Source organism: Colobus angolensis, unplaced genomic scaffold (assembly GCF_000951035.1).
Source record: "Colobus angolensis palliatus isolate OR3802 unplaced genomic scaffold, Cang.pa_1.0 Scaffold48, whole genome shotgun sequence".
Lineage (NCBI taxonomy): Eukaryota > Metazoa > Chordata > Mammalia > Primates > Cercopithecidae > Colobus > Colobus angolensis.
Genome location: NW_012118265.1, coordinates 9,385,500 through 9,406,395, shown reverse-complemented (window position 1 = coordinate 9,406,395; position 20,896 = coordinate 9,385,500). Strand labels below are relative to the sequence as shown.

The 20,896-nt window shown below is 39.6% G+C and overlaps 1 protein-coding gene across 3 annotated transcripts in view; it reads left to right on the top strand.

Annotated features, from left to right (window-relative positions):
- The window catches only part of LOC105523944 (chromosome unknown open reading frame, human C3orf33), a 47,866-nt gene that overhangs the window by 24,246 nt on the left and 2,724 nt on the right, over positions 1–20,896 (top strand). For all 3 annotated transcript variants that reach the window (XM_011958997.1, XM_011958998.1, XM_011958999.1), the window contains 2 exons: positions 9,973–10,120; positions 18,326–18,486. In XM_011958997.1, the coding sequence (XP_011814387.1) occupies positions 9,973–10,120; positions 18,326–18,486 (309 nt within the window). The remainder of the gene's footprint in view (positions 1–9,972; positions 10,121–18,325; positions 18,487–20,896) is intronic.

The window sequence follows — 20,896 nt, the reverse complement described above, 5'->3', positions numbered from 1 at the left end:
AGCCTCCCAAGTAGCTGGGATTACACGTGCCCACCACCATGTGCAGTTAATTTTTTTTTGTTTTTAGTAGAGACAGGGTTTTGCCACGTTGGCCAAGTTGGTCTCAAACCTCAGATGATCTGCCTGCCTTAGCCTCCCAAAGTGCTGGGATTACAGATGTGAGCCACTGTGTTCCTGGCCTGGTTTTTTGTTTCTACAAGTTTATCCATTTCTTCTATGTTATCCAATTTGTTAGTGTACAGTGGTTCATAGTAGTCTTTTATAGTTCTTTTCATTTCTGTAGAATTTGTACTAATGTCCCCTCTTTTATTTCTGACTTAGGAATTTTAGTCCTTTCTCTCTTTTTTAAGTCCATTTAGCTAAAGATTTGTCAGTTTTATTGTTCTTCTTGAAGAACCAACTTTTGGTTTCATTAATTTTCCTCTATTGTTTTTCTCTTTCCTGTCTGTACTCTCATATTTAGTATTTCCTTTCTTCTGCTAGCTTTGGGTTTAGTGTGGCCTTTCTCCCCCATTTCCTTAAATTATATAGTTCGGTTTTTGATTTGAGATCAATCTTTCCTTCTTCCTTTCTTTCCCTTCCCTTCCCCTTCTCTTTCCCCTTCCCATTTTCCTTTCCTTTTCCTTTCTTTTTCCTGTCCTTTCCCTTTTCCTTTCTGAGACAGGCTGGACTACAGTGGCACTACCATGGCTCACTGCAGTATTGACTTCTCTGTCTCAGGCGATTCTGCCACCTCAGCCTCCTGAGTAGCTAGGACTACAGGTGTGTGCCACCACACCTGGCTAATGTTTTGTATTTTTTTAGTAGACAGGGTTTTGGCATGTTGCCCAGGATTGTCTCAAACTCCTGAGCTCAAGTGATCTGCCCACCTATACCTCCCAAAGTGCTGGGATTATAGGCATAAGCCACTACATCTGGCCTATTTTTCTTTTTCTTTCTTTTTCTTCTTTCTTAGTTAAGCATTTATAAATTTTCCTTGTGATTGTTTTTTGATATATTGGCTGTTTGAGTGCATTTAATTTTCACAGATGGGCAAATTTTTTCTTCTGTTATTTATTTATAACTTCATCCTGTTGTGTTCAGAGAAGATACTTTGTATGACATCTATCTTTTATAATTTACTAAGACTCAATTTGTGGCCTAACAAATGGTCTGTCTTGGCGAATGTTCTATGTACATTTGAGAATAATATATATTCTGTTGTCATTGGGTAGAGTACTCTATATGTTTGTTAGATCTAAGTGATTTATTTTATTATTTAAGTCCTCTTTTTCCTTACTTATCTTCTGTCTGGCTGTTCTATTCATTATGAGAGTGGGGTGTTGTCTCTGTTATTGCAAAATTATCTATTTCTTCCTTCAACTCTCACCATTTTTGCTGGTCTGTTATTTGGTACATAAATATTTATAATTATTATGCCTTCTTGCTTTTTTGAATATTTTATTAATAAATAATGTCCTATTTTTTTCTGTTGTAACTTTTTTTGATTTAAACTCTAGTTTTTCTGATATTGGTTTAGGTACTCCTGATCTTGTTTGGTTATTATTTGCATGGAACAGTTTTTTCTATCCTTTCACTTTCAACCTATTTGTTTGGATTTAAAGTGTATCCCTTGTAGACTGCATATGGTTGAATAGTTTTTAAATAAATTATGCTGATATCTCACTTTTTATTAGAGATTTTAATTCATTACCATTTAACGTAATTACATGGTAAGGACAGACTTCTGTAATTTTGCCATCTGTTTTCTATGTGCCTTATAGGTTTTTTTGTCCCTCATTTCCTGCATTACTGTGTTCTTTTGTATTTTGTAGAATTTCTTTATTTTATTTTATTTATTTATTTATTTATTTATTTTTTTGAGAGAGTCTTTCTCGCCCAGGCTGGAGTGCAATGGTGCCATCTCGGCTCACTATAACCTCCACCTCCCGGTTCAGGCAGTTCTCCTGCCTCAGCCTCCCAAGTAGGTGGGATTACAGGAACTCACTGCCACGCTTGGCTAATTTTTGTTTTATTAGTAGAGACAGGGTTTCACCATGTTGGCCAGGCTGATCTCGAGCTCCTGGCCTCAAGTGATCCATCTGCCTTGGCCTGCCAAAGTGCTGGGATTACAGACATGAGCCACCAGCCCGGCCGAAGTGTTTTAATTTTATATTATTTCCTTTTCTGTGTATTGTGTAACTATTTGTTCTAGGTTACTATTAACATCCTAAACTTATAACACTCTAAATTAAATTCATACCAACTTAACCTCAATAAAATACAAAAACTATTCCTTTTGAACATCATTCCCACTCCTTTCAGTTCTAGATGTCATAAAATTGCATCTTTGTACATTGTGGATATAAAAAAACATAAACTAGGCCAGGCGCGGTGGCTTATGCCTGTAATCCCAGCACTTTGGGAGGCCAAGGCGGGAGGATCACCTGAGGTTGGGAGTTCGTGACCAGGCTGACCAACATGAATAAACCCGTCTCTACTAAAAATACAAAATTAGCCAGGCATGGTGGCACATGCCTGTAATCCCAGCTACTTGGGAGGCTGAGGCAGGAGAATCGCTTGAACCCAGGAGGTGGAGGTTGTGGTGAGCCGAGACTGCACCATTGCACTCCAGCCTGAGCAACAAGAGCGAAACTCTGTCTTAAAAACAAACAAACAAACAAACAAAAACCCAAGAGAAACATAAACTAATCATTTTTAAAATATCCAAGTCTTTAAAATTATGTAGAAAACAAAATATGGACTTACAAACCAAAGTTACAATAATACCAAGTTTTAAACTAATTATTGTCTCTTTTAAAAATGTAGTACAGGCTGGGTGAGGTGGCTCATGCCTGTAATGCTAGCACTTTGGGAGGCCAAGGCGGGCAGATTGCCTGAGCTCAGGAGTTTGAGACCAGCCTCAGCAACACAGTGAAACTTCGTCTCTACTAAAATACAAAAACTTAGCCGGGAGTGGCGGCGTGTGCCTATAGTTCCAGCTACTCGGTAAGCTGAGGCAGAGAATTCCTTGAACCCGGGAAGCATAAATTTTAGTGAGCTGAGATCATGCCGCTGCACTCCAGCCTGGGCGACAGAGCGACACTCCGTCACACACACACATGCACACACAAAAAAAACAACAACATAGTACAAGTTTCCTGGGTGCAGTGGCTCACGCCTATAATCCCAACCCTTTGAGTGGCTGAGGTGGGTGGATCACTTGAGGTCAGGAGTTCAAGACCAGCCTGGCCAACATGGCAAAAACCTGTGTCTACTAAAAATACAAAAATTAGCTGGATGTGGTGGCATATGCCTGTAATCCCAGCTACTCGGGAGGCTGAGGCAGGAGAACTGCTTGAACCCAGGAGACGGAGGTTTCAGTGAGCTGAGACTGTGCCATTGCACTCCAGCCTGTGTGACAGAACGAGACTCTACCTCAAAAAACAAAAACAAACAAACAAAAAAAGTAGAATGGGTTGAGTATCCCTTATCCAGGATGCTTGGGACCAAAAACATTTAACTGAGCAGAACAGTAGCATCATCAGGATACCTGTATTGACTGTTAAACAAGATCAATAGCAAATAATGGCAGATTTTTCTATTTTTCAGGTGCGGAATTTTCCACTTTTGGTGTTAGGTTGGCACTCAAAAAGTTTCAGATTTTGAAGCAGTTCAGATTTCAGATTTTTGGATTAGGGATGCTCAACCTGTAGTCTCTTAAATTATGTAGGAAACAAAAAGTAGAGTCACAAACTGTTGTTACAGTAATATTATGTTTATAATTGCTCATGTATTTACTTTTACCAAGATCTTTATTTCTTCATATGGCTTCAAGTTACTGTCTAGTGTCCTTTCATTGCAACATGTAGCACTCATTTTAGCATTTCTTGCAGGGCAAGTATGTGGTAACAAACTTTTTCAGCTTGTATTTATCTGGAAATGTCTTGAATTCTTCACTTCTGAAGGTCAGTTTTGCTGGGTATGATATTCTTGGTTTACAGTTTTTTTGCTTTTAGCATTTTGAAGATATCAGTCTACTACATTATAGCCTCCAAAGTTTCTGATGAGAGATCTGCTGATAATCTTATTAAGGATCCTTTTATGTGACTTGTTGAGCTTTTTGGATGTTTGTATCTGTCTGTCTCATCAAACTTGGGAAGTTTTCAGTCGTGGGTTTTTTTTTTTTTTTCAAATAGTCTCTTTCCCCCTTCTCTCTCTTCTTCTGGGACTCCTCTGGTGCACGTGTTGGTTCATTTAGGTGTTCCATAGATTCCTTAGGCCCTGTTCACTTTTCTTCAATCTTGTTTTCTTTCTGTTCCACAGACTCAATAAGTTATCTTGATTTTTTTTTTTTTCAGGCAGAGTTTTCCCCTGTTGCCCAGGCTGGAGTGTGTTGGCATGATCTCAGCTCAGCCTGCTGAGTAGCTGGGATTACATGTGCCCACCACCATACCTGGCTAATTTTGTATTTTTGCCATGTTGGCTCACTGCAACCTCCGGCTCCTGGGTTCAAGCAGTTCTCCTTCCTCAGCCTCCTGAGTAGCTGGGACTACAGGCATGTGCCACCACACATGGCTAATTTTTTTGTATTTTTAGTAGAGACGGGTTTTCACCATGTTAGCCAGGATGGTCTTGATCTCCTGACCTCATCATCTGCCTGCCTCAGCCTCCCAAAGTACTGTGATTACAGGCATGAGCCACCGCACCTGGCCCACTTTTTTTTTTTTTTTAAATGGAGTCTCACTCTGTCGCCCAGGCTGAAGTGCAGTGGTGCAATTTTGGCTCACTGCAAACTCCGCCTCCCGGGTTCAAGCAATTCTCCTGCCTCAGCCCCCCAAGTAGCTGGGACTACAGATGTGTGCCACCACACCCAGCTAATTTTTTGTATTTTTAGTAGAGATGGAATTTCACCATGTTAGCCAGGATGGTCTCGATCTCCTGATCTTGTGATCTGCCCTCCTTGGCCTCCCAAAGTGCTGGGATTATAGGTGTGAGTCACCGCGCCCAGCCCCGGCCAGCTATTTTCAAGTAATGGTGACTTACTAGTGATGAGAAGAGCAAGTAGGAAGAGAACATTGAAACATTAAGTGATTAAAACAAAAACAAACAAACAAAAACTTCTGTTGTATTACAGATGAGTTTGGCTGCAAGTAAGAGAAACCCCAAGCAACAGCAGCTTCACCATGTAAGGGGTTTATTTTTCTCAAGTCATAAGAAGTCTAGAGGTAGGCTGCTGGCGGTGGTTCCCGGCCTCAGTCACATAAGGGCTTAGGTCCATGTTATTTTTTGGCCTTTTCTCATTGCATAGGATGCCTTTTGTAGCTCCAAGTATCATATTCATGATCAAGGCAAGAAATGGAGGAAAAGGACAGTACCAACCACTTTTCCTTTTGTCAGGAAAGCGTTTTTCCTAGAAGCCTTCAGCAGACTTTTGTTTACATCCGATGTCACATAGCCACCTCTAGCTGGAAAGGACGTGAGGAGAGTGACCATTTAGCTTTCCCATCCCTAAAATTCATGGTGGCAAGGGAGAAGGGATTTAGCAATGGATGTTGTGTTAGTCATGCTTCAGTGTCCTTTTTGTGTTGCTGATTTTCTTCCCTCTGAGAGATTATTTATCAAGTTCTTATATTCCTTCAGTTACTGGTTGATAATTGCCAATTTTATATTTAAGAAATAAAAAAGATTATTGAGTTTGGCATTGTGCCAGCACTTTATAACCATCATTTCATTTAATGCTTATAATAATCTTTTGATCAATGTTGATTTTTATAGATGAGGAAGTAGATACTTAAAGGAGGTAAACAATTTTCACAAGATCATCCAGCTAGTAAGTGGCACAGCTGGATTTCAAATTTATGTCTTGAATTTGAAACCCGTATTTTCTTTGTCTTTACCAGGATGCTTCCAGCATTTGTCTTTTTGCCTTTAGGACATCTTCTTCACCGTCCAAAGCTTAGACACAGCATCCTTGTAGCAGCAGCATCTTTCTGCCTCTCCTAGAGAGTAGGTTGTGTTTGTCACAAGCTCAGGATTTACTTCCTGTGAAGACAGCCTCCTTATCTGTTCTTAGCCTTTGGATCTATCCCTTTTTGTCCCCTTTGATATATGCTTTATCTTAAACCTATTCATGTATTTCTGTACAGTTATATTCTGGTTGTTTTATGTATATTTTTTGTTCATCTTTCAAATAGTCCCTGCTGTGTTACAGAAGCACAGTTTTGAGCTTTCTGTTGTTGTGGGATGTAAAATAAATGGATGCAATGGGATCTTTCTCACATGAGCTCCTTGAGAGCAGGAACATTGATGCTCCTTCGGTTTCCTCCCTCAGCTTCTTAATAATTTATAAAACTCTAAACATTAAGGCACTCTTTGACCTTCTTACGTATATTGTAAGAAAACACACCAGAATTAAAAGGGATGCACTTTTAGTAGTTGAAGACATCTTTAATGGCCATTCTACTTCTTTTAACTCTTTCTTTCCCTGGGCAAAGTACTGTTAGTTCTCCTGGGTGATATGGTTTCCAGGCGCCTTACTATTTTTTTTTTTCTTTTCTTCTGGCTTTGTTCCAGTTTGTTAAAGCCGTTTATGAAATATGATCTCATGGCCAGGCATGGTGGCTCACGCCTATAATTCCAGCATTTTGGGAGGCTGAGACAGGCGGCTCACCTGAGGTCAGGAGTTTGAGACCAGCTGGGTGTGATGATGCATGGCTGTAATCCCAGCTACTCAGGAGGCTGCAGCAGGAGAATTGCTTGAACCCGGGAGACAGAGATTATAGTGAGCCAAGATCACGCCACTGCACTGCAGCCTGGGCAACAGAGCGAGACTCTGTCTTTAAAAAAAAAAAAAAAAAAAAAAGATCTCCAGAGTAGTGCAATATATTCTCCTTACAGCCTGCTTTAGGACAATCTGTCCCTCACTTCTCTTGCTCTAGGTTTTGTTCCTAAAAATGTTACCTTAGGTTGATCTTTTTTTTTTTTTTTTGGTGATGAGGAGACCAGGTTGCACTTTTTCTGTTTTTGTGTGTGTGGTTTTAGCAGCAGTGTTATACTTTTACTCACTTTGAGTTCACAGTTCCCTAAAATCTCTAAATATCTCCCATATAAGCACTATAGATATTCATTTGTTCTCTCCCATCCTTCATTAGTTTTGGGGAGTACATGAAGAGTCTTTACAATTTAGTTCACGATTTTGGTTATCAGAATCTTTTTGAATACTTATCCTGACTATCCTGACTTCCAGCAGTCATATCCTTCCAAACAACCAGCCATCCTGATGTTTGTTCCTTATGCTATCATTCAAGTCATTCGTGATCATATTAAACTGGAGGTCAGAGTTCCATAGATTACCCCTAAAGTACAGCTTTCCATTGACATTGATTAATTTGTTGGTATTCCCTTAGTGTTTTCACTAAACCATGTTGGGAACCATCTGACTATGTGGATATTTAATCTGTATTTCTCTGTTTTTCCCATAAACTTGTCATAAGCAACTTTGTCCCGTGATTCAAATTCTTTGTGGTTTGATTTAGCGTTTCTCCTCTCTTTTGTTTATATTCTGCATATTTCACATTCTTGAATGAATATTGAAAGTGGATCCAGAAGCTTTTTCCTCCCAACTTTTTCTCCTAACAAATTTTGTCACATTCATTTTCCTTTCACCTAGATTTTCACCTAGATTCACCAGTTGTTAACATTTTGCTACAGTTGTATTCTCTCTCCCTTTGTGAAACCAATTCAAAGCAAGTTGCAGACATCATGAGACATCATCCATAAACACTTCATAGTGTGCTTTCTAAGAGCATGGATGTCTCCTACATACCCACATTAATATTAGCACATCTAATACATTTAACATTTCTGCAGCAATTTTACATACAAGAAGGTTAATATTCAGATGTATTTTCTAAAAAATGTCCTTTATTGTTTTTTTCCCAATCCAACATTCAGTCCAGGATCATGCATTATATTTAGTTGTTATGTCTCATTAGACTCCTTTAATCTAGAATATTACTCCTTTTTTTTTGAGACGTAGTCTTGCTCTGTCGCCAGGCTGGAGTGCAGTGGCACGATCTCAGCTCACTGCACCCTCCACATCCCAAGTTCAAGCGATTCTTTTGCCTCAGCCTCCTGAGTAGCTGGGACTACAGGTACGTACTACCACACCCAGCTAATTTTTGTATTTTTAGTAGAGATGGGGTTTCACCATATTGGCCAGGATGGTCTCCATCTATTGACCTCGTGATCCGTCCCCCTCAGCCTCCCAAAGTGCTGGGATTACAGATATGAACCACCATGTCCAGCCATTACTCCTACTTAAAAACAATTTTTGTCTTTCATGATGCTGACAGTTTTAGAGTCCAAGCCAGTTGTCTTTTAATATGTTCCATAATCTGAATTTGTTTCTTTCCTTGCGAGATTCAGCCTAAGCATTTTGGCAAGAAGGTGATGATATGTACTACCTAGTTTATGACATCAGAATTCATGAGGCAGCAGGATTGTTTGAGGCAGGAGGATTGTTTGAGCCCAGGAATTTGAGATCAGCCTGGGCGACAAGTGAAGACACCATCTCTACAAAAAATTTAAAAATTAACCTGGTGTAGTGGTGCACACCTGTAGTCCTACTTGGGGGGCTGTGGCAGGAGGATTACTTGAGCCCAGGAGGTCGAGGCTACAGTGAGCTGGGGCCACAGAGCGAAGCCCTGTCTAGAAAACAAATCTGTAATGTTAGTTTGTCTTTTAATATTATCATACCTAATAAAATTAACAATAATCTCTTAGAATCCTCTAATACCCAATAGTCAGAAGATCTTGATTGTCACTATGATTTTTAAAAATAATCTATTCAAATAGTCTATATATTTTATATATTTCTTAAATCTCATTTATTTTGTAATACCTTCCCACCCTTTTTTTCCAATGCCATTGTTTTGTTGGGAAAACGAAGTGATTTATTCTATGGTATATTCCACATTCTGGGTTTGTCTCCTACATTATTCTTGATTATAAAAATCTTTAGTTCAACTTTACTGTCATAGGAAGTTGGGTACTAATTTATTTATTTATTTTTTGACAGAGTCATGTTCTCGCTCTGTCACCCAGGCTGGAGTTTAGTGGCACTATCATGGCTCTCTGTAACCTTAAACTCCTGGGCTCAAGTGACCCTCCTGTTCTATGTTACCATGCTCAGCTGATTTTTACATTTTTTTCTGGAGATGGTGTCTCGCTATGTTGCCCAGGCTGGTCTCAAAACTTCTGGCCTCAAGTAACCCTCCAACTAAGCCTCCCAAAGTGCTGGAATTATAGGCATAAGCCATCATGCCTGGCTTTTCCTTCTGTTATGTGAGCCTCTTAACTAGCCATAATTATGAACAAAGCTTGTAGTATTGTCAATGTGGAAAAAAGTAGGCATAAAGTGTTGATTGATCCCAAGATATCACCTAAGTGTTAGGGATTGTAGTACATTCCTAATGTTGGCCTTTTTTTCTTTTTTCTTTTTTAAATGTGCCTTTTCTCCTACAAGATAAAAAAAAGATAAGAAAAAAAATCTCGTTGGTTAAGTTTCTAATTTAATTTGACTGAGCTTTGTTCTTTGTTTAAGTTTTCCCATCAGTATATGCATGAATAGATTGTACTTATGTGGAATAAGCTGGAGACTGTTTAACCAGATTTGTGTGGTGCCAGGCACAGATGGATACTCAATGTCTTTTGATGAATTGTGTCATATTTTGAGGTTATAAGCTTTTCGAAGTTAGGAGTCTGTTTAATGTTCTTTATGTAGTGGCTTGAAAATAGTGAATAAGGATTTGTAAATAATGTTTCCATAAACATATTTGATTAAATCATATTAAAGTAATATAAAATTAGGAACTAAATTTTAAAATGTTGATGGTTATGTCTAATTGTGAAATGTTTTGATAATTTGACATTTTAAATTTTGAAATGACAATAATAAGTGGTTATATTTTTCTCCTTGTAAATCCATAGACATCAAAATTTACAAGCTCTTCAGATATTCCAGTAGAATTTATAAGAAGAAATGTTAAACTACGTGGACGATTACGCCGAATAACTGAGAATGGTTTAGAAATTGAACATATACCTATTACTTTACCTATTATAGCTTCGTTGAGAAGTAAGTAAGGTACAAGATTAATGAAATTAAATAACTATTGTGGTCTTCTTTTATTAGATGTTATTTATAAAATAGCAAAAAAAAAAAAAAATCATTTTAATTCCTAATAACTCTCCATTGTCCATGAGAAAGTCTCAATTTTTGGCCTTATATATAAGGAGGTGCTTAATTTGGCTCGGATTTCCTTTCTTCTTTTGCTCCTTTTTTTTTCTTTTTCTTTTTCTTTTTTTTTTTTGAGACAGGGTTTCAGTCTGGTTGCCCAGGCTGGAGTGCGATGGCGTGGTCTCGGCTCACCGCAACCTCCGCCTCCCAGGTTCAAGTAATTCTCCTGCCTCAGCCTCCCGAGTAACTGGGATTACAGGCATGTGCCACCACGCCTAGCTAATTTTCTTTCTTTCTTTTTTTTGTTTTTTTGAGACGGAGTCTCGCTCTGCCCCCAGGCTGGAGTGCAGTGGCGCGATCTTGGCTCGCTGCAAGCTCCGCCTCCCGGGTTCAAGCCATTCTCCTGCCTCAGCCTCCCGAGTAGCTGGGACTACAGGCGCCCGCTGCTGCGCCCGGCTAATATTTTTGTATTTTTAGTAGAGATAGGGTTTCACTGTGTTAGCCAGGATGGTCTCGATCTCCTGACCTCGTGATCCGCCCACCTTGGCCTCCCAAAGTGCTGGGATTACAGGCGTGAGCCACCACACCTGGCCCCTTCGTTCCTTTTTAAATTCAGCTATTCAGTCATTCAGTCATTCATTTCACAAATGTTGAGCACCTATTATGGTCTACGACCTAAGCTAATTGTACAATGTTGGGTAAAACAAACAAAATTCCTTTAACCCTTGAAGCTTACAGTCTAGGTGGAAGATAGACAACAGACAAATGAAAAGTTGTCCTAAGAGCTGTGAAGAAAAGGAGCAGGATACTAGGATGATTCTGGGTGGTCTTGGGAGTGGCAGTAATGGAATCTATACATGTAGAGTAGTCAGAGAAGGCCACATTGAGGAATTGTTATTTAATCAGGTACCTGAAGAATTAAGAGGAGGCTAGCTAGGAAGAGCATAGGTGAGAAAGAGCATGATGCTTTTGACAAGATATACCAAGACTCCTGTGTTTGAGACATAGGGAGGAAGGGTGTAAGACAGGGGTATCCAATCTTTTGGCTTCCCTGGGCCACATTGGAAGAAGAAAAATTTTCTTGGGCCACACATTAAATACACTAATGATAGCTGATGAGCTAAAAACAAAACAAAACAAAACAAAACAATATCATAATGCTTTAAGAAAGTTTACAAATTTGTGTTGGGACATATTCAAAGCCGTCCTGGGCTGCATGTGGCCCACAGGCTGCAGATTGGACAAGTTTGGTATAAGGTGCCACTTTCCTGCTGCAATTCCTATTTCTCCTTGCTTCACATCAAAGCCCCCAGGCACACACAGACCTTCCTGCTGCTTATATGCATTCTCACAAACCTGGGCCTGGCTCTCTGCTTGGAGTGTCTTGGCCTCTGTTGAACATCAATTGATTCTTTAGGATCTGGCTCAACTGTTAGCTCTTTTGTGAAGCCTCCTTAACTGCCAGGCTGAATTAGCCTCTTTCTTTACTATACCCCACAACAATTTATGATACATACACTGCAATTATAGTACTTATTCACCTTTTTCTGCTATTGTTATGTATTTAGGTTTATATTCCTCACTGAACTGTGAGCCCCTGATGGGCAAGGATTTTTTCCTTTTCATTTTGGTATTCAAAGTCCCTAGAAAAATACTTATTAGCCAATAGAGACTTGGTAAAATTTGTCAAATGGATTAATTTAGTTCTATTTATGGCTCTTCTTAATATTCTGATTTTATGAAGAAAGGAGTTCTTTTTTAAAATCCCAAGGTGAATGACTATCACTCTGTTCAATAACGTACAACTGTAAAGGAATAAGATTGATTTTTTCCCCCCCAAACATACTTGATACAATTAATTCTTCTAGTAAACCAAAGAGAACTTAAACACAGTTTTAATGAGTGTTGCTCCCTGAAGAGAGATTACCAAGGATGGCCTTTTTTGACCATCTCAGCTCTAAGTAGGATTTACACTTCGCAAGTCCTTTAGCTTCTCAGTTGTTGTAATAATTTAAATCTCTTCTATCTGATAGTAATGACTCATCAGAGCTTAGCCAGCCAGATCATCACTTGTGGTTGTCCGGGCTATGCGTTGCATGTCTACAGGGGTGATATTCAACAGAAATCTGCCTCCTGAAATCATGCAATGCCACAGCACTGTAATTGCCACATATGATTTTTATTATTAATGGGTCCCACAACAAATAATAAAATGTTTATGTAATTTGGTACATAGAATCTGAATTTTAGAGTCTAAGGGAGCCTTAGAAGTTCCCTAAATTCCCACTTTTCTCCTCCACTTATTTTAATATTTTCTACAGAGATTAAATGCCATCTAGCTAGTAATGTTGAAATCAAAGCTAGAAAACAGATTTTCCATCACTCAGTTCAGAACTGCATGTTCTATAGACATGCAGAAGTTAAAGAAACAGATGATAAATGTCTTATACCTCTCAACAGATACTAACCACTCCAAATGTCATGATAGTGCTAATGCCTGTTTTGTGACTAACATAAACTGCTTATGTGAAAAAGATTATTTTGCACTTTCAGACATGAAACCTATTTACCTGTAAAATTGTTTTAGAGCTAGAAAGTTGTTACCCAAACACCATTTTGAATGATATGATAAGTTGCTAGAGCATAGTCTTCATTTTAAAATAGTTAATTAAAAGATCCTTATGTTCCTTTCACTATTTTTACTTCTTGATTTATGTAATAGAAATAGGTGTTTATTCTATTTCTGAGGAGGGCTAAGATCCAGGTCCTAAATATGGAGGTCATTCTTACCAAAAAGGTTTGGTTCAAATGACTCAACATAGTAGTAGAGGCTGCATGGTGTAGTAGAACACAGATTGGTGTGTGAAGCTGTGTTCTGTTTCTGCTTTTGGTCTGTGGTTCCCACCGCCATCAAACAAGAGAGTTATAAGATTTCTAAGACTCCTTTCTAATGGCAATTCTGTGCCACCTATCCCTTCTGCGATCTTATTTTTGGTGTGTATGAATGAGGCGCACACACACACACACACACACACACGCACACACACACGCACAGCCTAAACATTTTATGAAGTGAAACATTTAGAATACTTAATTCCTCCAATTATTTCTGAATGCCTGCGCTATTGCTACAGTCTCAGTACAGCGGCAAAGAAAATGGGCACACACTTACAGTAGTCATAAAACCTGCAGTCTAGTGAGGAAATTATTCAAAGCTTCTCTTATCCCTGACGGTAAAAAAAAAAAAAGTTTTTGACATAGGTGTAGATGATTCTGCTGTCATACAATTTCCTATGTCTCATGAAGTTGTACATTGTCATGAATCCACTTATAGTATTTTATAGATCTAGAGTTATTTTAAAAAAATCAGTTTTTGTATTATGTCCTATCTCTCTAAAAACCTTAAAAATATTTAGCCACAAAGTTTCCCACCCATCTCATGAGGCAGAAATATAACAGACTCCCTAGTTGGGGTTTGCTTCAGTTTTCATCTTATGTCTGTAGTTTTTCTAGATAATCATGATCCTTCCCTTACTTGACATAGTCACTCTTTACTCCCTTCTGCTTCTCTGTGTATTTGAAACACCCAAGTCCCACCTTATATTTATTGATTGATTTTGAGACTGGGTCTTGCTGTGTCCCCCAGGCTGGAGTGCAGTGGTGTGATCATGGCTCACTCTAGCCTCCTCCTTTCAAGCCAAAGCAATTCTCTTACCTCAGCCTCCTAAGCAGCTGGGACTGCAGGAGTGCACCATCATGTCCACTAAGTTTTAAGTTTACTTTTTGTAGAAATGGGATCTTGCTGTGTTGCCCAGGCCCTTCTTGAACTTCTGGGTTCAAGACACTGGCCCACCGCTACCTCCTAAAGTGCTGAGATTACAGGCTGAGCCACTGCATCTGGCCAAGTTCTACCTTTTTGATAGAGTACTCTTGGCCTACTCCACTGGAGCCTAAGTTCTCCCCTCCTAACCAGCACCTACCGTGTCATCCCATCTATTATGAATTGGGCTTTATTTACTTATTTATTTTTGATGTTTGTATAAATGATTTATTGAAGGGCTGAGAAGGTAGAGGGATTCATGTCACAGTAACACAAAACTAAAACATTCATAGATTAGAAATCAAAGACCAGGTGGTGGTGGCTTATGCCGTATTTCCAGCACTTTGAGAGGCTGAAGCAGGAGGATCCCTTGAGCCCAAGAATTTGAGACCAGCCCTGGCAACATTGTGAAACCTTGTCTCTACAAAACAAATTTAAAAATTAGTGATGGCTTATACCTATAATCTAGCACTTTGGGAGGCTGAAGCGGGTGGATCGCTTGAGTCCAGGAGTTTGAGACCAGCCTGGGCTACATGGTGAAACCCTGTCTCTACAAAAAATACAAAGATTAGCAGAGTGTGGTGGTGCAGGCCTGTAGTCCCAGATAGTTGGGAGGCTGAGGTGAGAGGATTGCTTGAACCCAGGAAGCAGAGGTTGCACTGAGTCAAGATCATGCCACTGCACTCCAGCCTGGGTAACAGAGTGAGAGCTGATTTCAGAAAACAAACAAATAAACAAAAAAATTAGCTGGGCCTGATGGCATGTGCCTGTTGTCCTGGTTACTTGGGAGGTTGATATGGGAGGATTGCTTGAGCCTGGGATGTTGAGGCTACAGTGAGCCATGATCATGCCGCTGCACTCCAGCCTGGGTGGCAGAGCAAAACCATGTCTCCACACACCACACACACACACACACACACACACACACACACACACACACACACAGTGGTTCACACCTGTAATCCCAGCACTTTGGGAGGCCGAGGTGGGCAGATAACTTGAGGTCAGGAGTTCAAGACCAGCCTGGTAAATATGGTAAAACTGCCTTTCTACTAAAAATACAAAATTAGCTGGGGGTGGTGGTGGGGGTGTGGTGGCATGCGCTGGTAATTCCAGCTACTCAGGAGGCTGAGGCAGGAGAATCACTTGAGGCAGAGGTTGTAGTGAGCCAAGATTACACCACTGCACTCCCTCCTGGGTGACAAAGAAACTGCATCTCAAAAAAATAAAAAATAAAAGTAACACTTACTTTTCAAAAAAGTAATTTGTTTCTGGAAGATTTATTTTTAAATTCTTATTGATCACATTATATTTTAAATACTCCATGGGGAATTTGCTAATTTAAAGGAATGCAATGACCTTTGTCAAGTAAATAATTAGGATATTAATACTTAGGTTGATAGTGTTTTATTAGATTAATGGACCATCCACTTCAAGTTTTTGGTCCCAAAAACTTTGTTCTCAAAGACTATGCGGTTGACACAGGATTTTTTGGCTCTGCTTCGCCAGAGACCTCCACGGCTGGTGATGCCCCTGCCTGGACCTTGCTTGGCCCTGGGCTTGCCACAGGAGGTATTCTGCCCACCTGGTCAGTGGGCTGCACTTGGCTTGTACCCTGGTCTGGACCCTGTGCTCATTTGCACTTGCCATTCAGTGGGTCACGATTCTTGTCCCACATCCAAGAAGAATGAGGTTAGCTGACTGCTGGTGGGTGAGCAAGGCAAAGTTTTGTTGAGTAAACAAAACAGCTGTCAGCAGAGAGGGTACCTGAGTTGTGCAACCCCACCCCCACCACCTGAAGTCAGGTAGTCCCCTGCCCGAAGACAAGCAGTCTCAAAGTGTGGCTGAGTTTGGGGCTTTTTAGGCTCAGAAGGGGTGAGTGCATGCTAATTGGTTTGTGAGTATGCAAAAAAGGCTAAAAAAAAGGGCACCACTAAAAGATGAGCATGGCAGTGCAAAAACAATTAGGGAAGGGTAGCTATATGTAAAATAGGTGAAGGGTGGGGATCAATCACAGGAAAGAGCACCAAACAAGAAAAGAGGTTCTCTATCCAGTCCATGGATTTATCTGAGACTTGTAGCTCGTTTTTCAGGCTTTAAACTGTTTTTAGTTTGAAGGTCAGGTTTCGCTGGGCACCTGCCCCATCTGCTTGGGAATTTGACTGTCTCCTGCCGCTATCAGGATGTCTTACTAGAAGAGGATTGATGGTGTTGGCAATGTTAAAGGGTTGGAGAGAGACTTCAGAATTTTTAGGCTTTCTGTAACTCATTATGTACTAATGATTTGATATCATTTAGTCTTTGTTGTATGTACTACCTTAATCTAATTTGTGTATTTACTTATTGTAACACAAAGTTTTTGTAAAAGTATGATCATTCTACAAATACCTTATTTTTTCTTCTTCTTCTTTTCTTTTTTTTTTTTTGAGACGGTCTCACTCTATTGCCCAGGCTGGAGTGCAGTGGCACAATCTCGGCTCACTTCAGCCTCTGCCTCCTAGATTCAAGTGATTCTCATGCCTCAGCCTCCTGAGTAGCTGGGATTATAAGCATGCACCACCATGCCCAGCTAATTTTTGTGTTTTTTTGTTTGTTTGTTTGTTTTTGAGAGGGAGGTTCGCTCTTGTTGCCCAGGCTGGAGTGTGATGGCATGATCTCGGCTCACTGCAAACTTTGCCTCCCAAGTTCAAGCAATTCTCCTGCCTCAGCCTCCAAAGTAGCTGTAATTACAGGCTTGTGCCACCATGCCTGGCTAATTTTGTATTTTTAGTAGAGATGGGGTTTCACCATGTTGGTCAGGCTGGTCTTGATTTCCTGACCTCAGGTGATCCACCTGCCTCAGCCTCACAAAGTGCTGGGATTACAGGTGTGAACCACCACGTCTGGCCTTAATTTTTGTATTTTTAGTAAAGATGGGGTTTACCATGTTGGCCAGACTGATCTCGAACTCCTGACCTCAGGTGATCCGCCCTTCTCGGCCTCCCAAAGGGCTGGGATTACAGGCGTGAGGCACTACACCTGGCCTTCTTTATTTTGAGATAAGTTCTTGCCCTGTTGCCTAGGCTGGAGTACAGGAGTGCAATTGCTTATACCTTTTGATGCTTCTCAAACTGAAATTCTAGGACACGTTTTAAGAAGCCTGTATCCTAAACACATTTTTTTTTTTTTTTTTGGTCAAATACTATAATGGTGGTCTAGGATATCTTCTTGAACTAAAGTATTACTTATTTCCTGGAGAATGGATGGATTTAACTTTATATTTTCAACCATTATGTAAGAGCTTAATGTATGTTAAATGTATAATTTTTTTTAAGACACCAAGTTTTTTTTTGTCAGCTGTTATCTGTTTTTGGAAAGTTATAAACTTTTTCTAAAGTAAAATCTTGTTATTAAAGTTACATTGGTTAAAATTCTACCAAGGGTTTGGGTAAATAGGTCTTCTTCATATGCTTCTTAGAATATCAATTGATAAAATCCTGTCTAGAAGGCAGTTTTGCAAAATGTATAAGCATAACAGTGTTGATGTAGATCAATATTTGTTGAGAAGGGACAATATTTTCAATAAGTTAAGTGAAAAAGCAGTTTCTATGGTTCTTTTGGTGGTAATAGCCCATATTATTAAACTGAAGGTCTATAGCTTTATGTGTGTATGTGTAAAAATAAGCATGGGAGGTTGAAAAAAGAAGGTTAAATTAGTTAAATCTCACTTCCTGTTCTGAAGCTTACTGAAATGGATTTTTGAAGGCTGGGTGTGATGGCTCATGCCTATAATCCCAGCACTTTGGGAGGCTGAGGTCAGTGGATCACTTGAAGCCAGGGGTTTGAGACCAGCTTGGCCAACATAACGAGACCCTGTCTATACTAAAAATGCAACAATCAGCCGGGCATGATGGTGCATGCCTATAATCCCAGCTACTCAGGAGGCTGAGGCACGAGAATCACTTGAACCTGGGAGGCAGAGATTGCAGTGAACCAAGATTGAACCACCTTACTCCAACATGGGTGACAGAGTGAGACTCTGTTTCAAGAAAAAAAAAAAAAAGAAAAAGAAAAAACAAAAAAAGAAAAAAAAGAAGTGGGTTTTTGAAATTACTCTGTTATGTATACTTGTATTGTTTTAAAAGAAAACTTGAATATAGAAATAAATGGGTCTACATTTAGAGAGACTGGGTATTTATAAATAAACATAATATATTTGTTTGTGTTTTGGAGGCCAAATGACTGGAATTTGTTTTTACAACATGCTGTTAAAGCTGAACTCTTTTCTACCTCACCTTTCTTAGAGGAGCCATGTGGTGCTTTGCTGGTTAAGCTGGCTGGAGTAGAACTCACTGAAACTGGGAAGGCATGGTTACAAAAAGAGCTAAAACCTTCCCAATTACTATGGTTCCAACTTCTTGGAAAGGAGAATTCAGCACTCTTTTGCTATCTTTTAGTGAATAAGGTAAGCAGTGTGAAGAAACAACTAGCAATATCTTATTCTTCTTATTACTTATGTGTAAACACTTATTTAATTAGAACTTTGGATATATAATGGGACTGATTTTTTTTTTTGGTTTTTTAAACTGCTACTGATAGTGATTATGCATAGAGAACTAGGTGTCTTATATACAAATTTTATTTTAGTTATATATGTAATATATGTTTATTATAGAAAAAATACAATTAAGAAAAGAAAAACTTCAAATTATTATTTACTATTATTATTATTATTATTTATTTATTTATTTTTAGATAGAGTCTCGCTCTGTTGCCAGACTGCAGTGCAGTGGCACAATCTTGGCTCACTGTAACCTCCACCTCCTGAGTTCAAGTGATTCTCTTACCTCAGCCTCCTGAGTAGTTGGGACTACAGGGGCCCGCCACCATGCCCAGCTAATTTTTGTATTTTTGGTTGAGATGGGGTTTCACCATGCTGACCAGGATGATCTTAATATCTTTACCTTGTGATCCACCCACCTCAGCCTCCCAAAGTGCTGGGATTACAGCCATGAGCCACTGCGCCTGGCCTATTATTTATTATTATTATTTTTTGAAACAGAGTCTCACTCTGTTGCCCAGGCTGGAGTGCAGTGGCATGATCTTGGTTCACTGCAACCTGTACCTCTGAGGTTTAAGCAATTCTGCTGCCTCAGCCTCCCGAGTAGCTGGGACTAGAGGTGCACACCACCACGCCTGGCTAATTTTTTGTATTTTTAGTAGAATGAAGTTTCGCCATGTTGGCCAGGTGCGTCTCGAACTCCTGACCTCAGGTGATCTGCCTGCTTCAGCCTCCCAAAGTGCTGGCATTACAGGTATGAGCCACTGTGGCCATAAACTTCAAATTATTAATGACTCTGGGCATTGCCAATTTAGGGAGTATCATCGTATGTTTGTTTATGGGTATATTACATCATGCTTGTTACTATAAACCACTTGTTGAGTGAGGCTTGTCAGCTGGAAACTACAAACAGCCAGGGTGTTTTCTGAGGGTTTGCTTAGTCTGGTCCAATATGTTGTTGATAGGTCTAAGTGTATAAATCTTTGAACCATAAAGTTGAACATTCCTAAGTACTAGTTCTGATCAGTGATGAGTCATCTAAAAATGTTGCCTCAGAGTTTTCTTACCTTTGTAATTGGCCATAGCCATCGTATAACTGGAAATGACAGTTTCATCTTTGTTGCTGAATCACTGTCCCGAATCCCTGGTGTCTTCTTCCAGATTTTTTTGGTGGGCCATCAGATAGGTTTTCATACCTTGATCACTTCTATGATATTCAGCTCTTACAATTATTATTAGGAGCTGGGTACAGTCACTTGTGCGTGTAATCCCAGCAACTCAGGGGGCTGGGGTGGGAGGAACGCTTCAGCCTACGCAATCGAGACTGCAGTGAGCTATGGTCGCGCCACTGTACTTCAACCTGGGCGACAGAGACAGACCCCTTCTTTTAAATAAAATAAGATGATTAGAATTTTGACCATTTTAATTCTTAAAAGCTTTTTGAATTATTAATAGAAAGCTTAATGAAATTCATTAATTTTTGCATGTCCAGATGATATTCAGTACTTTCAAAATAAGAATTATCTAAAACTAATTAATTGAAGTATCTTATGTTTTAAAAGTAAGTTTAAAAGTAAGTTAATAAAGGCTGGGCATGGTGACTCATGCCTGTAATCCCAGCACTTTGGGAGGCCGAGGCCGGCAGTTCACTTGAGGTGAGGAGTTCAAGACCAGCCTGGCCAACTTGGTGAAACCCTGTCACTACTAAAAATACAAAAATTAGCTGGGCATGGTGCCTGGAATCCCAGCTACTCCGGAGGCTGAGGCAAGAGAATCGCTTGAACCCTGGAGGCGGAGGTTGCAGTGAGCCGAGATTGTGCCACTGCACTCCAGCCTGGGTGACAGAGTGAGACTCCACTTCAAAAAAACAAAAACAAAAACAAAAACAAGTAAATTAATAATACAAAGTTGTATAAAACATCCCAAAGGTCTTACAAAAATATTAGCTTTTAAATTAAAGAGTATAATTACCAAAAAAGGAGATAATTATGATGATGATAAAAATAGCAATGATGTATATTTTGAGGGTCAACATGTGCCAGACACTGAGCTAAGGTGGCATGCTTATATTATGTCACTTATCTTCAAAACCACTCTACAGGGTTGTTGCTTTTATTCCCACTTTCAGGTGAGACTTTTAGGGAAACTGATTGTCTTGATCAGGGTAACCCAGAAGAAGAACCTGTATCTAAACCCAACTCTTCCTGGCTCCTGAGCCTACATTTCATCTTATAAGCATATCTTTATTTTATCTGGCTTCCTAGGTGACCAAACTACGCTATACACATAGAGTGATGATTTACTTCTCCTGTTT